The following is a 23,956-nucleotide window of genomic DNA, read 5'->3' as shown; positions in this document are numbered from 1 at the left end:
ACTGGGTTCAGTAATTCACTGTAGGGATGACACACAGCTCACAGACAACACTCAATACTCACAATTCTGGAGTGTATTAGGGTAGTTACCAGGTTCCACTTCAGGATCAGGAATGGTCAGGGTACAGTTCATCCACTTGGGACAACTACTCAGGCCTGCTTGGAGGCATACCTCTCTGTGGTTCCTGGCCTCTTAGTCACATGGCCCCTTGACCTCTGCACTGCTTGGACAATGTTACAAAACTCTTTAAGGGCTGATGACAATAAATGCTCAAAAGGTGCCCAGCTCTGGCTCTGTGGTCAGCAAATACAGCTGCCCAGATTACGTGCCTGGAATCACTGCCATCTGCAAGCAGCCTCTTACCCAGAAGCACTCATTGACTTGCCCTGTGGGCTGGGAGACCCACTGCTCTGTCTGGTGCTCTGGTGTCAGCTTTCTGTCCCTGGATTGAGGAGGTTCAATCCACAGTATTCTTGGTGATAGTGAGGTTCCCCCTTCCTTCTTCTGAAATGACTCGTTTTAAACACTGTAGGATGGTAGAATGAGCAGTCCCCACATTAGAGTTCCAGCTTTTTACAGTAATAATTAACCTTGGTCACAGTCACTCACAACTGAATCATAACATCCTGACAGCACCTTCTCCTACTTTCTCTTACATCCACAGTCTGCTTTGGGTTCCTCAGCTGTTTGTTGGGAGCTACAAAGATTATGGCTAACAGAACCTCTTTCTAGTTCACGGTCTTTTGCTTCTTGACCAGTAGGATCTGAGTACCATACTAGCAGTGCTGTAGGAGTGAGTCACATGGAGTTCCTAAGCCTGCATCCCAGGGAGGTGGGTTGTTTTAGGTCCGGGCCATGGCTAGAGCATGTGGACCATTTGGAAGCTCTCCATGGTATTGTCTTTTATACTGTGGTGGCAGTGGTTTAAGTGCTGTCAAGTCGATTCCAACCCTTAGTGCCCTGTATAGGTTTTCAAGGAGCTGCTAATAGGTTTGAACTGCTGACCTTGTAGTTAGCAGTCCAGTGCTTACCCTATAGCACCACACCAGGAACACCCCTCACCTCACCCTTAAAACAATCTAAATGCAAACATCTTATGCATGTTAATATTCTAGGGATTTCTAGCCACCTGATTCTTAAATGGATTGAGAGTGACAAATCTAGGGACGTCTCAGAGCACTCTAGCTGCTGGACCTGGACGATAAGTCAATGTGTGTAGCAAGTAAATCTAAGATTATTGGATTATATCACTGATTTTTATATCAGTGGTCTTACAATAGCAGCAGTAGAATCTTTTATCATAATTCTATAATGTTCATCATATTAATTAGCCATTATTTTCTGTTCGCGCTTAGTAAACATGGTTATAAAGATAACGTTTTATGAGGGGAATTGGACAGTTCTAAAAACACTCTTATTTGTATGCAGTATTTCAAGTGGGATATGGACACAAATGAAATTGGAATATGATATGAGAGGCTTTGGAAATCTTATAATCTTGTTATAATACAGCTGTGTGAAAAAAGCTATTCTAGGAAAGGAAAGAGGTTAAAAAAAAAAAAAAAAGTGAATAGGCCTATTCCTAATTATTGGTTTATTCATCAAGTTTGGCCTGTTCATTCATTCCCTGCCCATTCTATTACAGTCTAAGCCTTTTCCCATATTAATCTTCTGAGCTTGGGTTGTTTCATTATCCTAATACATTACTGTTACCTAGGCCTTCCTAACTCCAGAATTCTTTTACTTACTGGTAAGTTAGCAATTTGTCCACTCAGCAAATATCTCTTGAGGGACTGTTTTTTTCTAGGCACAGTTCTGAGCTCTTAAGATAGCATCAGTGATGAGTGCGGCTGATTCCCTGATGGTCTGCAGTTGTTGGATGATACCAGTGCCCTTTCATTATACTGCCAAGTGTCAGACCTTGGTGCAGTTGAGAGCCCACATACATTTATAATCATTTTTCTTAGATTGTTAGTGTCCCTTTGAAAATGACTAACACTTCATCAAACGTTGTGCTTCTCCTTTGTTTTAGATATAAACTACAATACTTCAGGATTCCATTATGAACATTCTCAGCGTGGGCCTGTATCTTCTACGAGTGACTGTAGCACAAACTGTAAGAACGCTGTGATAAACGACTCCTCTGACCCAGCAGTATGGCCCTCAGTCCCTGGCGCTGATCCAGAGTTGGCTTCAGAATGTATGGACGCTGATTCCGCTTCCAGTTCTGAATCTGAGCGAAACATCACTACCATGGCTTCAGGGAGCACAGGTGGTGAAAAAGATGGTCTTCGGAATAGTAGTGGACCAGGTCCCCACAACAAGTTTGTGGTTGGTAGCAGCAGCAATAACGTGGGCCCTGGCAGTAGTCCTGGGCCATGGAGTTTCTCTCATGGCTCCATAATAAGCACATGTCAGCTCTCTGTGGATGCTCCTGAAAGCAAATCCGAAAGTAGCAACAACAGAGTGAATGCTTGGGGCACTGTAAGTTCTTCATCAAATGGAGGGTTAAATCCAAGCACTTTGAATTCAGCTAGCAACCATGGTGCCTGGCCGGTATTAGAGAATAACGGACCTGCCCTAAAAGGGCCTGTAGGGAGTGGGAGTTCTGGCATCAATATTCAGTGTAGTACCAGAAGCCAGATGCCTAACAATCAGAGTGTTAACTCTAAAGGGGGCGCAGCTTCTACCCATGGTACCTGGGGGAGCCTTCAGGAAACCTGTGAATCTGAAGTAAGTGGTACACAGAAGGTTTCATTCAGTGGTCAACCTCAGAATATCACCACTGACGTGACTGGACCAAATAACACTACAAACTTTATGACCTCTAGTTTACCAAACTCCGGTTCAGTCCAGAATAATGAACTGCCTAGTAATCCAGGGGCCTGGCGTGTGAGCACAATGAATCATCCTCAGATACAGGCTCCATCAGTTATGAATGGCACTTCCATTTCTCATCTTAGCAATGGAGAGTCCAAAAATGGAGGCTCTTATGGTACTACATGGGGTGCCTATGGTTCTAATTACTCTGGAGAGAAATGTTCAGGCCCTAATGGCCAAGCTAATGGTGACACTGTGAATGCAACTCTAATGCAGCCTGGCATAAATGGGCCTGTGGGCACTAACTTTCAAGTGAACACAAATAAAGGAGGAGGTGTGTGGGAGTCTGGGACAGCCAGTTCCCAGAGTGCATCATGGGGAAGTGGAAATGGTGCAAATTCTGGCGGAAGTCGAAGAGGATGGGGAAGCCCTGCACAAAACACTGGCACTAATGGTCCCAGCGTGGAGTGGAACAAACTGCCTAGCAATCAGCATTCCAATGACAGTGCAAACGGCAATGGTCAGAAGTTTACAAACGGATGGAAATCGACTGAGGAAGAGGATCAGGGTTCTGCCTCATCTCAGACAAATGAGCAAAACAGTGTGTGGGCCAAACCAGCAGGTCCAGTGGAGAGTGACGGTAGTACAGAGAGCACTGGACGCCTGGAGGAAAAAGCGGCTGGGGAAAGTCAGAGTAGAGAGAGAAGGAAAATGGATCAGCACATACTACTCCAAAGCATTGTGAACAGAACGGACTTAGATCCACGTGTCCTATCCAACTCTGGTTGGGGACAGACTCCTATTAAGCAGAATACTGCCTGGGATACTGAGACATCACCTAGGGGGGAGAGAAAGACTGACAATGGGACAGAGGCCTGGGGAAACTCTGCAACACAGACTTGTAACTCAGGGGCATGTATAGATAAGACTAGCCCTAATAGTAATGATACCTCATCTGTATCGGGGTGGGGAGATCCCAAACCTGCTGTCAGGTGGGGGGATTCCAAAGGCTCAAACTGCCAGGGGGGATGGGAAGATGACGCTGCTGCTACAGGAATGGTCAAGAGCAATCAGTGGGGGAATTGCAAAGAGGAGAAGTCTGCGTGGAATGATTCGCAAAAGAACAAACAGGGGTGGAGCGATGGACAGAAATCACACCAAGGGTGGTCTGTTTCTGCCAGTGATAACTGGGGAGAAGCTTCAAGGAGCAACCACTGGGGGGAGGCGAGTAAGAAAGCTAGCTCAGGAGGGAGCGATAGTGACAGCTCCGTCTCTGGCTGGAACGAACTGGGTAAAACGAGTTCTTTTACTTGGGCTAATAACATAAATCCAAATAATTCATCAGGATGGGATGAATCTACAAAATCGAATCCTTCCCAGGGATGGGGAGACCCTCCGAAGTCTAATCAGTCTCTAGGTTGGGGAGATTCGTCAAAGCCAGTCAGTTCTCCAGACTGGAATAAGCAACAAGACATTGTTGGATCATGGGGAATCCCACCAGCTGCAGGTAAACCTTCTGGCACAGGCTGGCTGGGGGGACCTATACCAGCCTCAACGAAAGAAGAAGAGCCAACAGGCTGGGAGGAGCCATCCCCAGAATCCATACGCCGTAAAATGGAAATTGATGATGGGACTTCAGCTTGGGGAGATCCAAGTAAATACAACTACAAAAATGTGAACATGTGGAACAAAAACATCCCAAATGGCAGCAGCCGCTCAGACCAGCAAGCACAGGGACATCAGCTGCTACCACCTGCAAGTGCCATCTCAAACAAAGAGACCACCAGTGGTTCTGGTAAGTTTTTCTTTTGTGGAGTCTCAATATTACAGAGTACTTCACAATGTTCTGTTCTGAACGTAAGTCTAGTTTCAGTTTGCTGGGGGGTTGTTTTGTTTTGTTTTTATGTGAAGAGAAATTTATTATCAAGTAAATGGCTTACAATTACAGAATTCCAGGTCCCCGGTGGAAAAGAGACTCTCTTCAAGTGTCCATTATATTGGGAACAGGCCACACCCCCAAGGAAACATCCCTTAATTGATTGGCTGCTCAGAGCCATTCATCAGAGTTAGCTATGCCTGTATTAGGCTTCATCACCATGGTAGTAAACACATCCCAACTGCTAAGCCTCTGGAAATCCTGACCTAGTCAAGTTGACATAGAACCCTAACCATTACAATGTCTTTGGGAGTCTCGTCTTGCTCTACTGCATCTTTCCCAGATATTGTTTCCTTCTTATGGTTGGTTCAGTAACAAGAATGACACTGAGTATTTGGAATTGAGAAACTTTTTTTTTTTTTTCAATTTGCTGTTTTTATAAGATCATCCTGAAGAACCTGGAGATAGCTGTTGTTGTTAAAGTGCAGTCGGTGCTGACTCGTAGCTAGCCTATTTCCAAGGAGCTCTTGGTGTGTGTGAGCTACCAACTTTGCAGTTACCAGTCCAGTGCTTATCCTGTAGCGCCACACCAGCACCCCGAGACAGCTTTAGGGAATGACTTTACCTCTGTTGGTAATTCGTACTGCAGAGGGGTTCCATACCAGCGAAAGACAGAATTGGAAAAGCAGCGTCCCGAAGACTGCCATGCATGTGTGTCTTTAGTTCTTCTGAATCCGCTCAGTAATGTTGAGTTTTATGATTTGATTACAGTAGCTCTAGAAATGAAGCAAATATCTTAGTGCCCACTAACCTCCCTGGCATTGAGTCTAGTCCTGCTCTTAGCAGCCCGCCTTCCAGGACAGAGGACTTCCAAAATGGTACATCTGTTACAGAAGCAGTTGATCACATTTTTGCCCGTGGAGTGACTGGTGGGGTCAAACTGGGTACCTTCTGGTTAGCACCTGAGCACTTTAACCACTGTGCTACCAAGACTCCTTTACATACCAAACCAAACACCAAACTCAATGCCATCAAGTTAATTCTGACTTATAGTGACCCTATAGGGCTCCTTAAGGTTTCTGAGATTGTAATGGGAGCAGACAGCCTCCTCATTCTCCTGAAGAGTGACTGGTGGGTTTGAACCGACAACCTTCTGATTAGCAGCACAACTCTTTATCCTTTGTACCTCCAGAGCTCCTTTATCCTTAGATGAAAAAAAAAAAAAAAAAAAAAAAAAATCAAAAAATGCCATCCACTCGACAGTATCAACTCGAAAGGTACTTAACAACAACAACGTATTTGGCCTGTAAGAAACTCTGGTAGTGCAGAGATGGTATGTTGGTCAGCGGTTCAAACCCACCAGCAGGAGAAAAGACTTGACCATCTGCTCCTGTGTATTACAGCCTAGAAGACGCTGTGATCTATGCCGTCCTGTGGGGTCATTATGAGTCAGAACCCATTTGACAGCTTACAACAGCACATTTAGCCTTATTTCTTTAAGTCGACCTGAAACCCTAGTCGACTAGCTAGTATAGCATGTGTGTGCTTTCAGTACAGACATTTGGCCAAACTGTTCTATCCTCATGTTCCTCTTTTACAACAAGGAACTGATACCTGTCTATACACATTAACTGGACAGTAGCATTTTCCTTAAGACTGTCACGGGACTGCACTAGTTTTGTTCATTGAGACTTTATTAATAATTGCATTGGACAAGACAAGGAGAAGGGAATGTTTCGTGAACTAATTTTAAAAAATAGGATCATTTATTGTGTGTTCAGGTTTAATTTATAGATAAATGAGTACATATCTAAATGAAGTTTATTTTGGTTTTTATAAACAAAATATATTTATGGCTTCGATTTTCTTTCTTAGAACCATCTCATACTTTCCATTTTTAAGGAAACACTGCTAATTTAAGCACATATAAAATACAAGGTAGGATGTTTACCCACTGCTGGTCACTTTATTTACCTGTAAGGGATGTTGGAAGATTGTACTTTTGCTAAAAACAATTTATAAAAAAAACGCACTGTTAGCCACCTTGATCACCTACTTCAGTTCACTAGGTTTGTCTCAAAATGACTTGGCTATTTATTAGAATTTAATTCATTCACAAAGGATGGTGACTTGGCATAATTAAAGTTATTCACAAGACTCTGCTCTAGGACTAGAAACTAATTCTGAAAGAAGAGGGTTAAAAGAGAAGGGGGAAAAAGAGACAGCATACAAGGGGGCTTCAAAAAGTTCATGGAAAAATTCTGTTATCTTTTAATTCCACGTTTCCACAGACTTTTTGAAGCCCCCTCATTTAGTCAGGTTATAACAGTGGGTAATCATTTGTTTTTACATAAAACAGATGCCTTCTATTTTGCCTGTCCCGACTCCATTGTTCAATACATAAGCGTGAAGTTCTTCATCCTTTGTTCCCGAAGTATTCTTTGTCAGCCCGCATTTCACTGGACCTTTGTACCATATGCTGATGACTTTTTTCCCCACACTTTCTAAAGGCTGGGGTGAGCCCTGGGGGGAGCCATCTACTGCAGCCACAACTGTGGATAATGGGACTTCAGCCTGGGGCAAACCCATAGACAGTGGTCCCAGCTGGGGGGAACCCATTGCCGCAGCATCCAACACATCCACGTGGGGCTCCAGCTCCGTTGGTCCACCAGCGTTAAGCAAGTCTGGTAAGTTCTTGGTAATGCCTGGTAGCTATTTTGTAGCAGTGGGGACCCCTCACTGATTAGAATCCAATAACAGGTGTCACTGATAATAGACAGCATGCTAGGTGCCAGTTAGTATTTGTCATTTAGGAAATGTGACCGTTCTTTTCATCTTTCTGGATTTTCTATCTTTATTCATTGTTCTTAGAACTGTAACTATTAATGATTTTAATATACTTCATTAAATCAAAATTTTATTTGAACAAATTTGATTATCCAGAAAGAGTTTAGCAGTTTGCATGCCATCCAACCTGAAAGACTGAACAGCTTAGTCATGTGGCTAGTCTGGTTCCAGATGACTCCTTAACAATTAGTGTGAAAAAAGGACCCTTATATTCAGGTCCACTTTGTCAGCTATCTCATGGATTGTGTACAAGAAAAGCCTGTAGGCCAGCAATGGGTGTAAGATGTTTTCTGCTTGTTACGTCCAAAACTCTTTGGCCATCTCCTTGAAAATGTGTATAGCAAAATTAATTCCTTTAAGTTTCATCCATTCTCTTTGACCCGTATGTCATTATGAAGTGTTAATGGGTAAAAACAAGAACACCACCCTTGTCCATGTTTAGGACATCTCTGGTAAGAGGTTTTACTGAAACTTTGAATAAAAATAAGTTCTTATTTAATGGCGCTTTTAAACTTAGTAGAAAACATACATTCCAACTATGCAGATTTGGGAAAATAAATAAACGTATGGTTTTTGTTTGTTGGGCCCCACCACATTCCCTTCTCAGTTCTTTCCTCCAGAAAGAATCACTTTGTTAAACATGTTTCTTTCTCTTCGTATCATAAATTCACAAACAGGGCCTAAATCTATGCAAGATGGCTGGTGTGGTGATGATATGCCATTGCCAGGAAATCGCCCCACTGGCTGGGAAGAGGAAGAGGATGTAGAGATTGGAATGTGGAATAGTAATTCATCTCAAGAGCTAAACTCATCTTTAAATTGGCCACCATATACAAAGAAAATGTCATCGAAGGTAAACATTTCAAGGGCAAGGCCTTTGAAGCTTTCAATTCCAAAGGTAGTTATTTAACCCACAGAAAATGAATGTTCTGCCTGCCCATTGTTATTCATTCAGTACAGTACAGGCAGTCCCCGACTTAGGTATAGCCTCTAGTATGGGCAGCCACCTAGCAAAACCTCAGATCACAGGAACTTCCTTACTCCCACTGCTACAGCTTGGGATTTCTCTCCTCCTCCTCTTTAACAGCGGTGCCTAGGCCCATCACTCGCCCCACTGTAGTGCCTGCCGTGATGAGGAGGAAGGGAAGGGTAACTCTCCATTTTGACTCTTACATGCCATAGCCAATTTATCTCCCATTCCACCTCCTCACTGAAAGCCCTGACTTCCCTTTCCCAAGAGTCACCATCCTCCTGAGTTAGTCCTCATCTCCCCCTTCCACACCCTAAAGGGCCTGTGATGGAAATCCCTAGATTGACTGAAGTTGATTGTACTTTGATATGTGGACAAATCTTAATCCCAGACTTGGCTGTCCATCAGAGTCATATGGAATTTATTAAAAGTACAGCGTCTTGTACCCAGAATACTGAAGCTTTGGAGGTTGAACCCAGCCTCTTGTCTTAAACAAGCTTTGTAAATGTTACTTATGCAGAGCCAGGTTTGGGAATCCTGGTTCTTAGTGGTGGTGTTGGGGGCTTGGTGTCAGATTTTCCTGAGACCATTTTTCAAAACCCATTCCCAGTGTCCTAGGTAATTCTAATGTGTCCCTCCTTGCCCTATTTAGGAGTGGATAGGTAGCTGGATTAGGTGACCGCCAAGGGTTCTGCCCTTTTAATCCTGGGATTCTAAATCGAGGACCTGCCGTTTTAATTTTTGAATTTTTCATTTGGCTGACTTTGCCTACCACCTTGCTTTAAAGCTTATGAAATGCTGCATTTTTCCATATTTATCATATCCTCTGATCCTTCTGAGATAGCATACATAGTGGTAAGGACATTGAGACTGGATAAGGTGGTGACTTGCCCAAAGTTGCAGAGTTTAGTAAGTGACTGAGCTGGGACTTAAGTTTAGGTCTTCCAGTTCCAACCCTGTGTTCTTCCCACTGGATCATGCTGTTTGGTGACTTTGTCTTTCCTTACAGGGTCTGAGTGGCAAAAAAAGGAGAAGGGAAAGGGTGTGTAGCCTTTTTACTCTTTCTCCTTTGTTTCTGCTAGTAAAAATCTTTAGAAAACAACTGCAAACATTTATTTAGTCTCTGCTGTGTGCCAGGTACTGTGCTTGGTGCTGGGATTCAAAAACTATTAAGATAGGAGCTATGCCTTCAAGGAGCTCATGGTCTAGTATGGGGGTATTAGGAGAGTTTCATAAGAGTGTCAAACATGGAAAGATGCCTGGGGGTGGTATGTGTTAAGGAAATAGTAACCCCGTATAAGGAAAATACTGATTTCTAGAAAGAAGTGACAAGAGCTCTGGCTGAAAGCATGAAGTCTTTGTAGTCTTTGGAGGATACTGCACAAGGCATTGTTGACGGCTAGTAGTAGAAAGAGATCTGACTATAGTTAGATAAAGAGTAGATTGTAAAATGCCTTCCATACCATTCCAAAGATTTTGAACTTTAATCTGTATAAAATACAGAGTCATTGAAATTAAGTAGCAGTACACATCAGGGTTTTTTGTTAAAGCTAATCAATGATAGCAGTTAAAATTGATTGGAACTGAGAAGAGGCCAGAGTTAGATGTCTTTCAGGAAGTCTTTCTGTTAATTCAAGTTAGAAGTGAATGTACAATGAAGGGAACTGATTAGAGAGACGTTTCAGAATAGAAGAGACAAAAGAACTAGTTAGACATGGGAGTGGGGGAAAAGTAGGAAAACTATTCAAAGACGACTTCAGAAACCTTGAAAAGCGCTAGGTGCTTGCTTCAGGGACCTGCATTGAGGGGGTAAACTATCGAAGCTGTGTTCGGTTTCAGTCAGAAGGAACAGATACTGGCAATGGGAACAGGGAGTTAGAGGCACAGGCTGAGAATGGTCCTGTGATCTTCACATAAGTGGGAGATCTTGGTCCTTGTGACTGGCAGCCTCCCTGTCCAGCACACTGTGTATCACGAACCCTGCCTTCGCTCAGTTCTTGTCCTGCCCACACCCCAGCTAGCCATGGGAAGTCAGCGTTACTGGGCCAAATCCCAGCTCTGGCTTCTTACTGCTGAGGCTGTTGTATTCTTGGCAGCAGGAGTTGAAAATGTAATGTTTTCATAAAGCAATATATGGTGGTTTTCAGTACAATGTGCACGGCACAATTAAAATTAGGGCTTACGTGGGGTTGTTTTTTTTGACTAACCTGAAAACCTAATCACTATTTTTAGTTTGTTTTGGTGTGAAAAAAATTTAAATCCAAATTATAAATAATCTTTTAGAACACGGTCCATATGTAAGTTCAGAAATGCATATTAGTTAGTTTTCCAGTATTCAGAGACCCTGGTTATTTCTCCTATGTGGGTCATTCATACCCTTTGCCACTGTCTCTTCCTTTTGACTGCTTTGCCTCTAGAGATTTCTCTATACATTATAGTTATACCAGAGGACTGGAGCAAAGGAATTTGAAATCAAATAAGTTGATTTTTAATTGTTACAACTCTGATAAAAGTTGGTTGGAAGAGAAATTACTGATTAAAAATGAGAGTTGGGAATTGTCTTGAGGTTTGATTATTCCATCACCATACCCAGATAAATAGAGATGGCATTGGCATCTTTTCTGCTCTTTTCTCTTACAAAGGGGATGATGAAAGGTGGGAGCAAACAAGAAGAAACTTGGATAAACCCATTTGTTAAACAGTTCTCAAACATCAGTTTTTCGGTAAGTGTGTTCAGTCGTGGTCCGCACATTTTCCTTAGCATCGTTTTTTGGGTTTGGTTTCTTTTTATTAGTAAGAAAAAAAAGTAAATTATTATTAATATTAATCAGAAAAATTGTAATGAAAATTAATCTTCTGTTTAAGTACTCATGAATGTTCTTGAAGAATTTTCATTAACTCTGAGTTAAAGTTGGCCTTCACACCTTTATTTTTATGGTTTGGAAGGCATACACATAGCTATGAAAGTATTGATTATAAATGCTTTTGTTTTGTTTTTTCCTACATCAGACAATGAAAAATAAATGTCTATGATTTACTTTATTTCATTAAAAAAAAGAAATATAGTAAAATTCTGTATTTGCTACTTGTTTCTATATTGTGAAATTAAGGTTTGCTAATAACATGTTTTTTTTTACTTCAGAGAGACTCGCCAGAAGAAAGTGTACAGAGCAATAAGGTAGACCTTTGTGGAGGTGAGAAATGAAATCAGCTTGAGCTTGTGTTTACGTCACAGACAAGTATGTCAGTGAGGCACTGCCCCAGCTGAGCAGCAGCACCAATAGCCAGCATGGAGCCAGACCACGAGAGAGGAGCATGGGCTGCTAGTACAATGCTCCTGCTCTCACCAGCATACATTAGAATGCCGTGGGTCAGTTAGACGACGTGCATGTAAACTGAAAATCACTGTGCATGGTGGAGGTGATAACTAGGTAATGGTTGTTGTAATTAAGTGCCGTTGTGTCAGTTTTGACCCGTAGCAACCTTGTATATAGGGTTTCCAAGGAGCGGCTGGTGAGCTTGAACCACCGACTTGGTGGTTCAAACCAACGCTGCAGTTGAGTGTATGAGCCCACAGAACCACACCAGGATTGCCAGTCTATGGTGGTGGTGGTTAAGTATCGTCGAGTCGGTTCCGACCCTTAGCAACCCTGATAGGGTTTCCGAAGAGCAGCTGGTGGGCTTGAACCACCGACCTTGCAGTTCAAATGGCTTTGCAGTTTGGCGCTTACCTCATCTCAAATACAGTCATGTCAAGAGTGGAATAATCCAGGTTGAGAGAGAGGTACAGGGAGATGCAGTCAACTTGGTTCAGGGAACAGCATGTACAAAGGCCTAGCTTCGTGACAGACATCGAAAACAATGCGGAGAAATTGCAAGTAGCTCTAGTTAATGCACCAACAGATGTTAAATGGAGTAAGGAGAGGGCAGTTGGAATTACTGGTGAAAGACAGGTGCAGAGATTGGAAAATAGGTAGGTGTTAAATCATAAAGTGGTTAGGGGTTTGAACTTTATTTTTAAAATGTTGGGAAAACATTAAAGAATTTAAAACTGGGGAATGGCGTATTTGGGGGAAATATTCTTAATTATAGATTGAAAATATTTTAGGATAAAAAACTTTGGCAACAGAAGACAGACAAGAGAAAACTAAAATAACAAAACTAGTTAGAGATTGATTTCATAGTTCGTCAAAGCCCCAAACTAAGACAGTAGATAGAAAGAGCCTAATTCATTAGAGTTGTAAGAATAGAATCAACAACAGTGGATAAGCAGTTTGAACCAATTTGTTTTGGGGGTCTGGGGAGTAGGGAGAATGTGATGAAAGATTACTCCCAGCGTTCTTGCTTGGATAGTTCAATAGCAGTGCTAGTGTATTAGTCTGAGTCCCTTCAGAAGAGAGAAACTGCACAGTTTGAACAGGGTAGGTTTAGTATAAATATAAAGAATTATCAGCTATAAAATCAAGTTCAAGTAGCAAGGGATCAACTGGTAAGAGAACTCGAGCCTGTGTGAATAGAAGATACAAAGGGAAGTCACTCACCCTGGGCCAGGAGTACACAGCCACGGCTCTGGACATGGCAGAAGTGTCGCATGGCTCCACAGCAGTGCGATTGTAGTACAGCCGTCCTCTCCGGTTACTGATGAAAGCAGCTCAGGGTGACACGTCACACTGGGGGCACTCTGCTAGGAAGCCAGAGGGCTGCTGGTGGAAGCTGCTGGCCACTCAGCAATTCTGGTGCTAGAAAGCCACCTGTGTGTATGAGAGAGCACATTAGTACTAGGAAACAGCGTGGCCTTCTGCAGTGTCTCTCCAGGATCCTCTACTGATGCCAGCTGCTGTAGAAAGATACTGAGAGGGCCCCTGTCCATTTTCACAGAACAATTTAAAAGAGTGAATTTGGAACAAAACTAAAACTAAACAACACTGCCATCAAGTTGATGCTAGCTCACAGCCACCCTTTAAGACAGAGTAGAACTCCTCCTTCAGGTTTCTGAGACTAAATCTTCATGGGAGAAGCTTTATAGGCAGGGAAGACAAATCCTTATATCCATTGCTTATCATACATATAGAGCCAGCACCCTCCTCCCTAAAAGAACCCTCAAGGATAGGCAGAAATATGTGGACTGTCAAGAAAGAATAGCTTAGAGAACCTTGTGAGGAAGAAGAGTGGACTATCTGGTTACAGAATTGAATGAGGAGCATGCAGGGAAGAGTTTAGTGAATCTATGAATAACTATGCCATTACTGGACAGAACAGAGAGGTTGTTCCAAAAGAATTACTGATAGTCACAAAAGGGTTCTAACAATTGCTGAAGGATAACTTCCTCACACATCTGACCCAGAGGTAGAATAGTACCACAAGAAATTGAAGACATTTTAAGAACATGTTCCTTTGTCTAAGATAAAAAATTCTGTTTTCTGTCAATGATGTAAAGCAGAACTAAGGTTTCAAGACTTTGTGCTTGGGAGAATAAAGTTGCCACTTTTACGTTCCAGAGAGTTGCAGATCTGATTGGAAGAAAATGTGCGTTTGGTTTCACCTGTTGTAATAGAAATCACAGTGGCTATACTTCCCTGGGGTGGCGCTGTGCCATTTGAACTGCAAGGTTGGTGGTTCAAGCTCACCAGCTGCTCCTAGGAAACCCTATACTCTATGGGTCGGAGCCGACTTGACAACACTTAACAACAACAACAAACTTACCACCAGTTCAGGATGAGGGACTGAGTAAAGTTCACATTAGATATATGTATTTGAGGGTCATTTGAGTGGAGGTCAATGTTGATACCGTGCTAGTGAAAAAGTCTCTGAGGGAAACAAATTTATAGAGATAGTCGGAAGACTAACAGACTGATTGAGCCTTGGTATGGCCAAGGAAATGCAAGATTTATGAAACGGAGATGCGTTTTTACCTATCCTTGTTAAAGCAGAAGTCATTTCAGTTTGGAACATGAGTATTTTGCTTGATAATGTTGTCTTTGCTGTTACTAGGAATGTTACAAGACAAACGAATGGAGATAGAGAAGCCTAGCCTAAGTATTGGTGATTACAATCGTGCACTTGGGAAAGGCCCTGGTTCTCGGCCTCACATTTCCAAAGAGTCTTCCATGGAACGTAATCCTTATTTTGATAAGGTACATTTTGTTTTGTTTTTACCCCTGTGGCTAATAAACTAAATAAAATCACTTTCACATTACCATTTTATATAATATGAAGTGTTCCTGGATTTGTAGTTCATTGTATTGTTTTTTTTTTATGTCTCAGTTTAACCTAGTAACTGCATCTGTGTTTTCTTCTTAATCCCATAAAATAGTTTGGTTCTTTTTATGTACTCTAAAATGAACACTAATCCGATCTCTTCTGTTTTCTACCTGTTTCCTGTTGATGCTGCAATGTCATGTGACTTCTCTTCTGTTCCTGCAATGATTTCTTCCTTCCACTTGCTTGCTTGGCTGGTGTTGCACATCTTTCTGTCTGTCCAATCAGGATGGCATTGTAGCAGATGAATCCCAAAACATGCAGTTTATGTCCAGTCAAAGCATGAAGCTTCCCCCTTCAAATAGTGCACTACCTAACCAGGCCCTTGGCTCCATAGCAGGGCTGGGTATGCAAAACTTGAATTCTGTTAGACAGGTGAGTCCACATGAGTATTTTAGGCTTTATATTGAATGATTTGTATAAATAATAAGATCTTTTACGTGTACTAGCTGTGTTTAAGTCAACACTAATATGTGGTGATGAGATATTTATCCCTAAAAAAGTCACGTGTTTTTGTTGTTTGTTTGTTTGTTTGTTTTTGGTAGAATGGCAATCCCAGTATGTTTGGTGTTGGAAATACAGCAGCACAACCCCGGGGCATGCAGCAGCCTCCAGCACAACCTCTTAGTTCATCTCAGCCTAATCTCCGTGCTCAAGTGCCTCCTCCATTACTCTCCCCTCAGGTAGACAAATTTCCATTTGATTTTCTTCCATTTACCTGGGGAAAGAACCTTGAGTCATTGATATTTGAGTGAGGTGACTGATGCAGCTAATTCTCAATTAGTATTATAAAAAAGACGTTAAAAACACAGTCACAGATAATCTAAAATGTTTCATTTACCTCATAAAACACCTTGGGGAAGAGGACAATAGCAAAGTAAAATTTGGCTGGTAATTTTGCTAATTTAAAACACACAGTGCATTTAGCTCAGTTTGGGTGGTGACATTATCTTTGTTATTAACTTACTATTGTGATCCTAAGGTTCCAGTTTCATTGCTGAAGTATGCACCAAACAACGGTGGCCTGAATCCGCTCTTTGGCCCTCAACAGGTAGCCATGCTGAACCAGCTTTCCCAACTAAACCAGCTTTCTCAGATCTCCCAGTTACAGGTAAGTAGGTTAATAGCCATTGTCAGTACCCATTTTATTGTCACTGTGTGCTAAATACTAAACTCTATGCAGGAAGGACTGCAGTAAACTAAACAGGCCCTGAAGAGTTTATGGTTTATCCAGGAAGACAGACAGCAAATGTGTTTTCAACGAAGTGCAGGATTCAATGAGAAGACACTTAGCCAAGTCAGGGATGGAAGGGGTGGGTAGAAGGATCAGGAAAAGTTTCCTTGATGATGTGAAAATTTGAGATAGAATAAAAGACTAATTTTTAGCAGAATGACTAGAGTTAAAGATTCCAAGAATGCTATTTTTGTATACTACATGAGGCAGGAGATGCTGTGCCCTTTGTATGTCAACCTGCCTTAGCCTTTCTGAAGCATCTTCAAAAGTAGAATGGTGTGGTAATGACAGCCTCCTGGCAATCTCCCCCCAGCGATTGTTAGCGCAGCAGCAAAGGGCGCAGACTCAGAGAAGCGTGCCTTCTGGGAGTCGACAGCAGCAAGACCAGCAGGTACTGTGCACCTTCCACTTCTTCCACTTGCTATGCTGTTCTTTGTCTTAACAACCGTAGCTCATGTTTGCTTCGTTATAATAAGGTAACAAGGACCAAAAGATCTGATTTAAATGGAATTTTGTTCAAATAAAATTGAATGACGTTTATTGAGATTGCTTTGTTCAGAATTCTTATTGATACACTGCAAGTGTCCTCCTTCTTGCTGAGAAGCAGGTTAATTCAGAAGTGGAGGGAAGTATGCGTGTGTGTATCTGTAAAGACATATCCAATCATTTTACTGGTTTAAGGGTCGACCTCTCAGTGTGCAGCAGCAAATGATGCAACAATCTCGTCAACTTGATCCAAACCTATTGGTGAAGCAACCGACGCCGCCATCTCAACAACAGTCACTCCATCAGCCCGCCATGAAGTCCTTCCTGGAAAATGTCATGCCCCACACTACACCTGAGCTGCAAAAAGGACCATCACCAATAAATGCTTTCAGCAACTTCCCTATAGGTAGGTTTCTACTTGGCCAAAACATTCAGCCAATATGCACGGGTACCTCAGCTTCGCATCCTTCCCTGTCCACATTATAGTTTTGTTCCCGTTTAAGACTGCCCATCAGCTAGTCCCTGACTGCAGCTTGCCATAGGCCTCTTGTAGGTTTAAGCCCTCATCATGCTTCAGGGACTGTACATTTCCTGACGCCAGTCCTTTGTCACTTACCACTGAAGGTGGTGACCAGGTGACCCCAGAGATAGCATTGTGGATTGAAGTACCTGTCACAAGTTTGAGCCACTAGGAAAATCGTTTCCAGGATTTCCTATCCTGGCTGATTTTTCAGCCATGAATGCTTCTTCCTAATTAAAACAGTCTGCTTGTTGGTGTAAAATGCCATTGAGTCAGTTCCGACCCATAGCGAACCTGGATAGGGTTTCCAAGGAGCAGCTGGTGAGCTTGAACCGCCAACCTAGACAGTCTGCGTAACCCCTGCAAATGGCAACAAAATTGTCTCCATCAAGTTATCTAAAATTTTATTGAGCGTGGCCATGTCTTTGACTAACATTATTAACATTGTCATTAGCTGCTTTCATACTACAAGGGCAGAATTACATAGTTGCAACAGCAACCTCATAGCCTATGAAGCCCTTTATAGAAAAAATAATATCATGTACACTCCTGAGAACGGTAAATTGTAGACTATTTGTTCTGAAACTTTAGGGTGCACAAGGCTGAAACACACAGGTCTGGCTCCATTTGGAACATCTGGTTTTTGAGAAGCATCTCAAGTGATCATGATGTTGTGTCCTCGTTCCAAAAGAAGATCTGAGTCTGACAAGCATTCTCATAGCATCAGAGTTCAAAGTTGTGCCTTAGGATATAGATGGTTTTCTTTCGCTAGAATTGCTGAAGCGCAGGCAGGACATTTTTACTTTTTAATGATGGCATCCTTTGACTGGTCAGCCAGCTAAAAAGTACTCAACTTGCACAGAACTCTTCAGGCATATGATACCTTGGGAATTAGCTAATCAGATTTATTTTATTGGAGGTAAACTAAAAACTTTAAAATTTGGTCTCAAACAGTTTTTTCCCTCATATCTTGAAAAGGAATTTTAAAATAATCAAAACTATGGAGAAAAAACTTTGGGTAGTCAGGATGATGATAGTAGTAATTTATCTTTGTGAAAACATTGGATCATCGAGCACTAGAGTAGGGATTTAAGCTGTGTGTGTGGTTCTCTCTGGTAACCATTCTACCGAGGCGCTTGCTCCTGACAGTGCCTTTGCATGACCTTGGCCACAATCCCAGGGTGTCTGTTCTGATTGCCTTTCTTTTGTCGGTCATCATCTGTCATTTGTAGGATAATATTTATTAAGGAACATTAAATAAAACTATAAACATTAGATTCTTACCTGTGTTTCTCTAGAAAATAGAAGTTGTGATACCAGAAGAAACATATTATATTCTTACACTAAAACAAACCCCCCAGTGCCTTCAAGTCCATTCTGACTCAGGGTGACCCTGTATGGGTTTGTGATGTTGTGAATCTTGATGGAGCAGAAAACGCCACCCTTGTCTTTAACAGCAGCTGATATGTATGAACCTGCAATATTCTTACACGTTTTTTAATGTTTTTTTTCTATTTTTAAGGCTTGAACTCAAACTTGAATGTAAATATGGATATGAACAGTATTAAAGAGCCACAGTCAAGACTAAGGAAGTGGACTACAGTGGACAGCGTTTCTGGGAACACATCTTTGGATCAAAACTCCAGCAAACATGGTATAAAATAGTCTTCATTTGGCGCCTTACATATTTCTGATAAATAAATATTCGGAAGTATATTTCATTTCAGCTGAACATTTTCTCCTTTTTTAAAATAAGTCTCTATGAGGCAGTTCTACTCTGTCACATGAAGTCTTTATGAGTTGACGTCAACTCCAAGCACCTAATAATTAATCATAGCACTCTGGAGAGGGCTTTCAGAAGAAAAGCAGACATTCGCCTGTACTCCATTTTACAAACCATCAGATTGTACGTTTCTTTTTAAATGTACTTCCCTTTTGATGACCATTTCGTTTTTAAAATTGATTACGTTGTCTAATGTTAGTTATTAATGTTTGCTCCACTTAATCTGTAATATAATCATTGTAGGGTCTAAAGTTTTCTACTGTTAACTAAATAGCTACAAATTTGTTATTTAGTGACAGATTTTCTTTATATATTTGTTCATTTTTGTAAGTAATATCATTGTTCTCTCAGCATTCTTTTTTTTAAAGGATTGTCATTTTCTTATATTTGATGCATTCCTTTCATCCAGCAAATGCTAGTGAGATCTACTTTACAAGGGCTGTGGTAGGCACTTGGAATGCATATGTACATTTATATACATACATATAGCTTCGTGTGTGTGTGTGTGTGTGTGTGTATGTAAGCAAGTAAAATCAGTTGCCCTGAAGGAGCTCATTGTTCTGTAGCAAAAACATGGCAGTAGCTTTGGTACAGTGTGATAGAGCCTATGAAAGTTAATATGTATCATAATAGAACTAGTATATTTCTCAGATTGAATGTTGCTGTAGTTAAGTGCCGTTGAGTCAGTTCCAACTCATAGCTACCCTATATAAGGTTTCCGAGATCGACTGTTGAGTTTGAACCGCTGACCTTGTGGTTCAAACCTATTTTGCAGTGCAGCGCATTATGAAAAGATAAAGCCTGGCACACTACCTTTTCTGATTTTGGACCATTCAGTATCTCCTTGTTCTGTTCCAGCAGCATGCCCATGAGCACATTGAAGTATTCTGAAATACCAATTCTTTGCAATGTTACCTTTTTTTATAATTGAATAATATTCTGTTTTGTGGATGTATCACATTTGGTTATGTATTCATCAATTAATGGACATTTGGGTCTAAGAGATATTCTTGATTTCTTCCTTTCTTCTACTTTCACATCTGATTCATGTGTAAATAAACAGTGCCCCTTGTATTTCAAAGGAGTCCTGGTGTAGAACTGTAGGATAAGTCACAAGGTCAGCAGTTTAAACCCACCAGCCACTCTATACAGGATCGTTATGAGTCGAAACTGACTCGGTGGCACTTATCAGCAACAACAATTGTATCACCAAAGTACAAGATGGCATCAAAAAGTTTGTGGGAAAATTCCATTAGCTTTTCTTTGCATTTTCCCAGTAACTTTTTGAGGCCCCCTCGTATCTATCTTATGCATCCATTATCTCTTACTACCTCAACTGCTGTCTCTCTTCTTCTTTCAAGCTTGCATCTATTGGCCTCCACTCCATTTCCCACACTGCAGCAGATCAAAATTTATGACTTCCCTTCATAAAATACTCCAACATAAAAGAGCACTACAAGTGTGTGCTGTAAGTTCTCAGAACTTTGAGAAACAGACATAGAAATGTGTGCAGAGGTGGTTAGCTTTAGTAGAGTGTAGCCTGTGACTAATCAGAAGGTATATACCACACTCCAGGGCCTTTGAATTCCAAATATTAAAATAAGACATTCTTGGTCAACCCTGCCCTTCGAGACCAGGACTCTGCTCCTTAATAGTATTTGCGCTCTCTCTTCTTAATTTCTAAGCACAGTGGTCTGAGAAGCTCGCTCAGTTAAGCAGCTATTTTCCTCCTCAGGTCTTTGCACAGGCTGCCCCAATGCCTGCAGTCTCATCCCCAAACTTGTTACATCCTCACTCTGTCTCTAATTTCCTTGTTTCTTTGTTACCTCAGTTAGAATATGGTATCAGTGAGGGCCACGATCCCAGTAGTCTTGCTTTATTAATTAATTCAGCATTTGGCATAGCAGCTAGAAGTGTTCTGAGTGAATGCTGTATTTTTCTTCGTCTATGAAGCATTTAGTCATTTTACTAATAATGTTCAAAATGAGTAGTTTTAATTTGGAGAATAAATCGTATTTAAGAGAGTAAATGACCATTTCTTATTGAAATTAAGTTGTGTTTGTGGAATTTCACACTCACCTTGGTAAGAAATATCATCAAGTGCTGTAGAACACTCATGTTAGCGTTTGAGTATTTTCTGACTCATGGTGAACCCATGTATGCAGAGTAGAACTGCTTAGAATTTAAGGTGGTGGTTGTTAGGTGCTGTTGAGTCGATTCTGACCCATAGCGACCCTCTGTGTACAACAGAACAAAACCCTACCAGGTCCTGTGCCAACTTCACAAGTGCTGCTGCATTTGAGCCCCCTGCTGTTACCACTGTGCAATTCCAGGGGGGTCTCCCTCCCTCTTTTTCTCTGTCCCTCCACTGTACTAAACATGATATCCTTCTCCAGGGACTGATTCCCCCTGATAATATGTCCGAAGTATGAGAGACGAAGTCTGACCATCTTGGCTTCTAAAGAGCATTCTGGTTGTACTTCTTCCATCACAGATTAGTTTGTTCATCTAGCAGTCCATGGTACCTTCAGTAGTCTCCTCCAACACCGTAACTCAAATGCATCAATTCTTCTATGGTCTTTCTTAGTCATTGTCCAACTCTCACATGCATATTGAAAATACCATGACTTGGGTCAGGTGCCATGTCCTCAAAATGACAGACCTTTGCTCGTGGTGGACGTAGAGTCTAACGTGGACCTAGAAATAGACTGATAGGAAACAGTGTCCATTTCTTTTCATTGTGTACATACCCTAGATACAGAGGGGCACACAGTTCACTAGATTCTGTGCCATACCTGATGTTCCTATTGACAGTCCTTCCGTCACCATATTTCTGTCTTCTCCCTCCAGTATTCTTCATTCACTCCCAAAACATGAGACTCCCAATAAACGAAAGGGGCCACTGCTCTTGTTCTCTCAATTGAGGCAAAAATACAAATGTTCAAACTCACAATTTATACTCAGCTTGATGTTATGTTCCTCATAGCCTTGCAATAAAAGTACTGTAGCAGTTTTAGAGTATATTTTAAGAAGCAGAATCCTGTTTCATTTTGACTTGTTTCAAGTAGAGAGAGTTAAAAGAGGCTGAAGTCTGCAGAGACCTCTGAACTTTCCCATGTCCTTCTATCTTCACATCCGCACAGCATAGAGCTAATGTAAAGTTGCCTTTTAATGAAGAAGCTACATGAATAGATTCACTAGTGTGTTTTTCTCACATTTCACGCTTCTTTTTCTCTTTCTAGGTGCTATTTCAAGTGGTTTCAGGCTGGAAGACTCTCCATTTGTTCCCTATGATTTTATGAACAGCAGTACTTCAGCAGCCAGTCCTCCAGGTTCAATAGGAGATGGCTGGCCCCGTGCCAAATCGCCTAACGGCTCTAGCAGTGTTAATTGGCCACCAGGTAAAATAATAATAAATTCTTTCTTCCAAGTATGTTTCCATTAAAATTTTGCTACTTTTGGCCTCATTCTCTAGTGATTTCACCAGTTCTGTGTGATTTATATGAAAAATAAGAAAGACTAGAAATGACAGACAAAAGTTGAGCCTAAAGCCTGGGGCATATGGGTGTCATTGGCCTGTTTCCAGGGCCTGTATGCTTAAAGCAGTGATAGTGGGATGGTTCTCATACAGCAGCATGAAAAATGATACAAAGACTCTTCATGCATAAATCCTATTCATCTCAGGAACTAATGGTCTTTTTTCATTCCACTAAAAAGTTATCAAAAATGCAACTGAGGCCTGCTTTTTCTTACTCAAGTTGCTACTGCTTTGGGATTTGTCATAAATTTTTTAGTGTTTTTGTGTAAAAAGAAATAAACCCAAAGAACTTATGTCAGTTATAAAAATTTTCAAGTAAGTTATTAATAAAAAACATAATTATACTCATCGTATTATTGGACCTGGCTTAAGGCATGTTAGTATAAGTTGGAACATATCTGAGCTGTACATTGCTTTAAGAATAGAAGTTTTGGATATTTAGTTATACATTTTAAGTGATGAATAAGCTTTGAACTGATTTTTAAAAAGGCATGTTAGTATAAGTTGGAACATATCTGAGCTGTACATTGCTTTAAGAATAAAAGTTTTGGATATTTAGTTACACATTTTAAGTGATGAATAAGCTTTGAACTGATTTTAAAATTTCATTTGCAGAATTTCGCCCTGGTGAACCCTGGAAAGGTTATCCAAACATTGACCCTGAAACGGACCCTTACGTCACTCCTGGCAGTGTGATAAACAATCTCTCAATTAATACTGTGCGGGAAGTTGACCACCTCAGGGACAGGAACAGTGGTACGTAGGGGGGGCACGAGCCACAATTGAGTGATGTTGGAGCTCAGTTTCCACACGGCCCCTGGGGGCTACGCAGCAGCACAAAAGCGGAGTGCTCTGTACTTCTCAGAGCTGATTCTTTTATTTGGCCGTTTTTGAAATGAGGATTTATTATCTTTTCCCTTGTGGTAACAGCTAACAGAAAAGTCCAGTAAGCGCTTGTTTTCCAATAATTACAACAATAACTTTCAGTTGCTACCTACTTTTATAATGAGATACAATATGACAGTTACTTTTAACGATGGAGACATTTGTGGTTCCGTTACTATGTGTTAGGAATTCTGCATGTGAAAGGGCCTGGAGCTGGTATGGTGGTCAGGCATTGTCATAGATAAGCACAATCTAAGGGCCCCTGCAGTCCAGATGCAGTCCTAATGAACAAAAAATAGAAAGAAAGTCACATTACCGACCACATGGTTCTGTTTTACTGTAGACATTAGTGTGTATTCCGTGCATGTTTGCACACTAGAGGAAGGCAGATGAAAATCTTTTCTCAGATTTTGTGACAGCCTCTCCTGTATCTCTTTAAAAAGAGTTTCTAGAGAAATTGTCAAACAGTCACCATGTCACATTAAGTGTATATTAGCCAGTGTTTGTCATATCTCTGTGGTGAACAAATAATCCTCATCTTTCTAAAATGTCCAGATTAAACAGACAGCTAACTCCTTGAACGTCTTACTTAGATCTGTTAATTTCACAGACAGAAATGGGAGGGGCCAATGGATAAACCTGAAAACAGGGTGGTGGATTCCGGTCTGACTCATAGCGACCCTGCATAGGGTTTCCAAGGCTATATAAATCTTTACAGGAGCAGAAAGCCTCTCCTCTT

The 23,956-nt window shown here is 41.3% G+C and overlaps 1 protein-coding gene across 1 annotated transcript in view; it reads left to right on the top strand.

Moving 5' to 3' along the window:
* Positions 1 to 23,956, top strand: part of TNRC6A (trinucleotide repeat containing 6A) — a 56,515-nt gene that overhangs the window by 23,346 nt on the left and 9,213 nt on the right. The window contains 15 exon segments of the mRNA XM_006867189.1: positions 2,033 to 4,615; positions 7,207 to 7,383; positions 8,221 to 8,396; positions 9,523 to 9,555; positions 11,156 to 11,236; positions 11,656 to 11,707; positions 14,505 to 14,647; positions 15,000 to 15,146; positions 15,317 to 15,454; positions 15,754 to 15,882; positions 16,319 to 16,396; positions 16,687 to 16,897; positions 18,534 to 18,665; positions 22,037 to 22,195; positions 22,948 to 23,088. Coding sequence (XP_006867251.1) covers positions 2,033 to 4,615; positions 7,207 to 7,383; positions 8,221 to 8,396; positions 9,523 to 9,555; positions 11,156 to 11,236; positions 11,656 to 11,707; positions 14,505 to 14,647; positions 15,000 to 15,146; positions 15,317 to 15,454; positions 15,754 to 15,882; positions 16,319 to 16,396; positions 16,687 to 16,897; positions 18,534 to 18,665; positions 22,037 to 22,195; positions 22,948 to 23,088 — 4,380 coding nt within the window.

This window comes from Chrysochloris asiatica, unplaced genomic scaffold, assembly GCF_000296735.1.
Source record: "Chrysochloris asiatica unplaced genomic scaffold, ChrAsi1.0 scaffold00102, whole genome shotgun sequence".
NCBI classification, from domain to species: domain Eukaryota; kingdom Metazoa; phylum Chordata; class Mammalia; order Afrosoricida; family Chrysochloridae; genus Chrysochloris; species Chrysochloris asiatica.
Note: the sequence above shows the minus strand (reverse complement) of the source record. Positions and strands in the feature narration are given on the sequence as shown.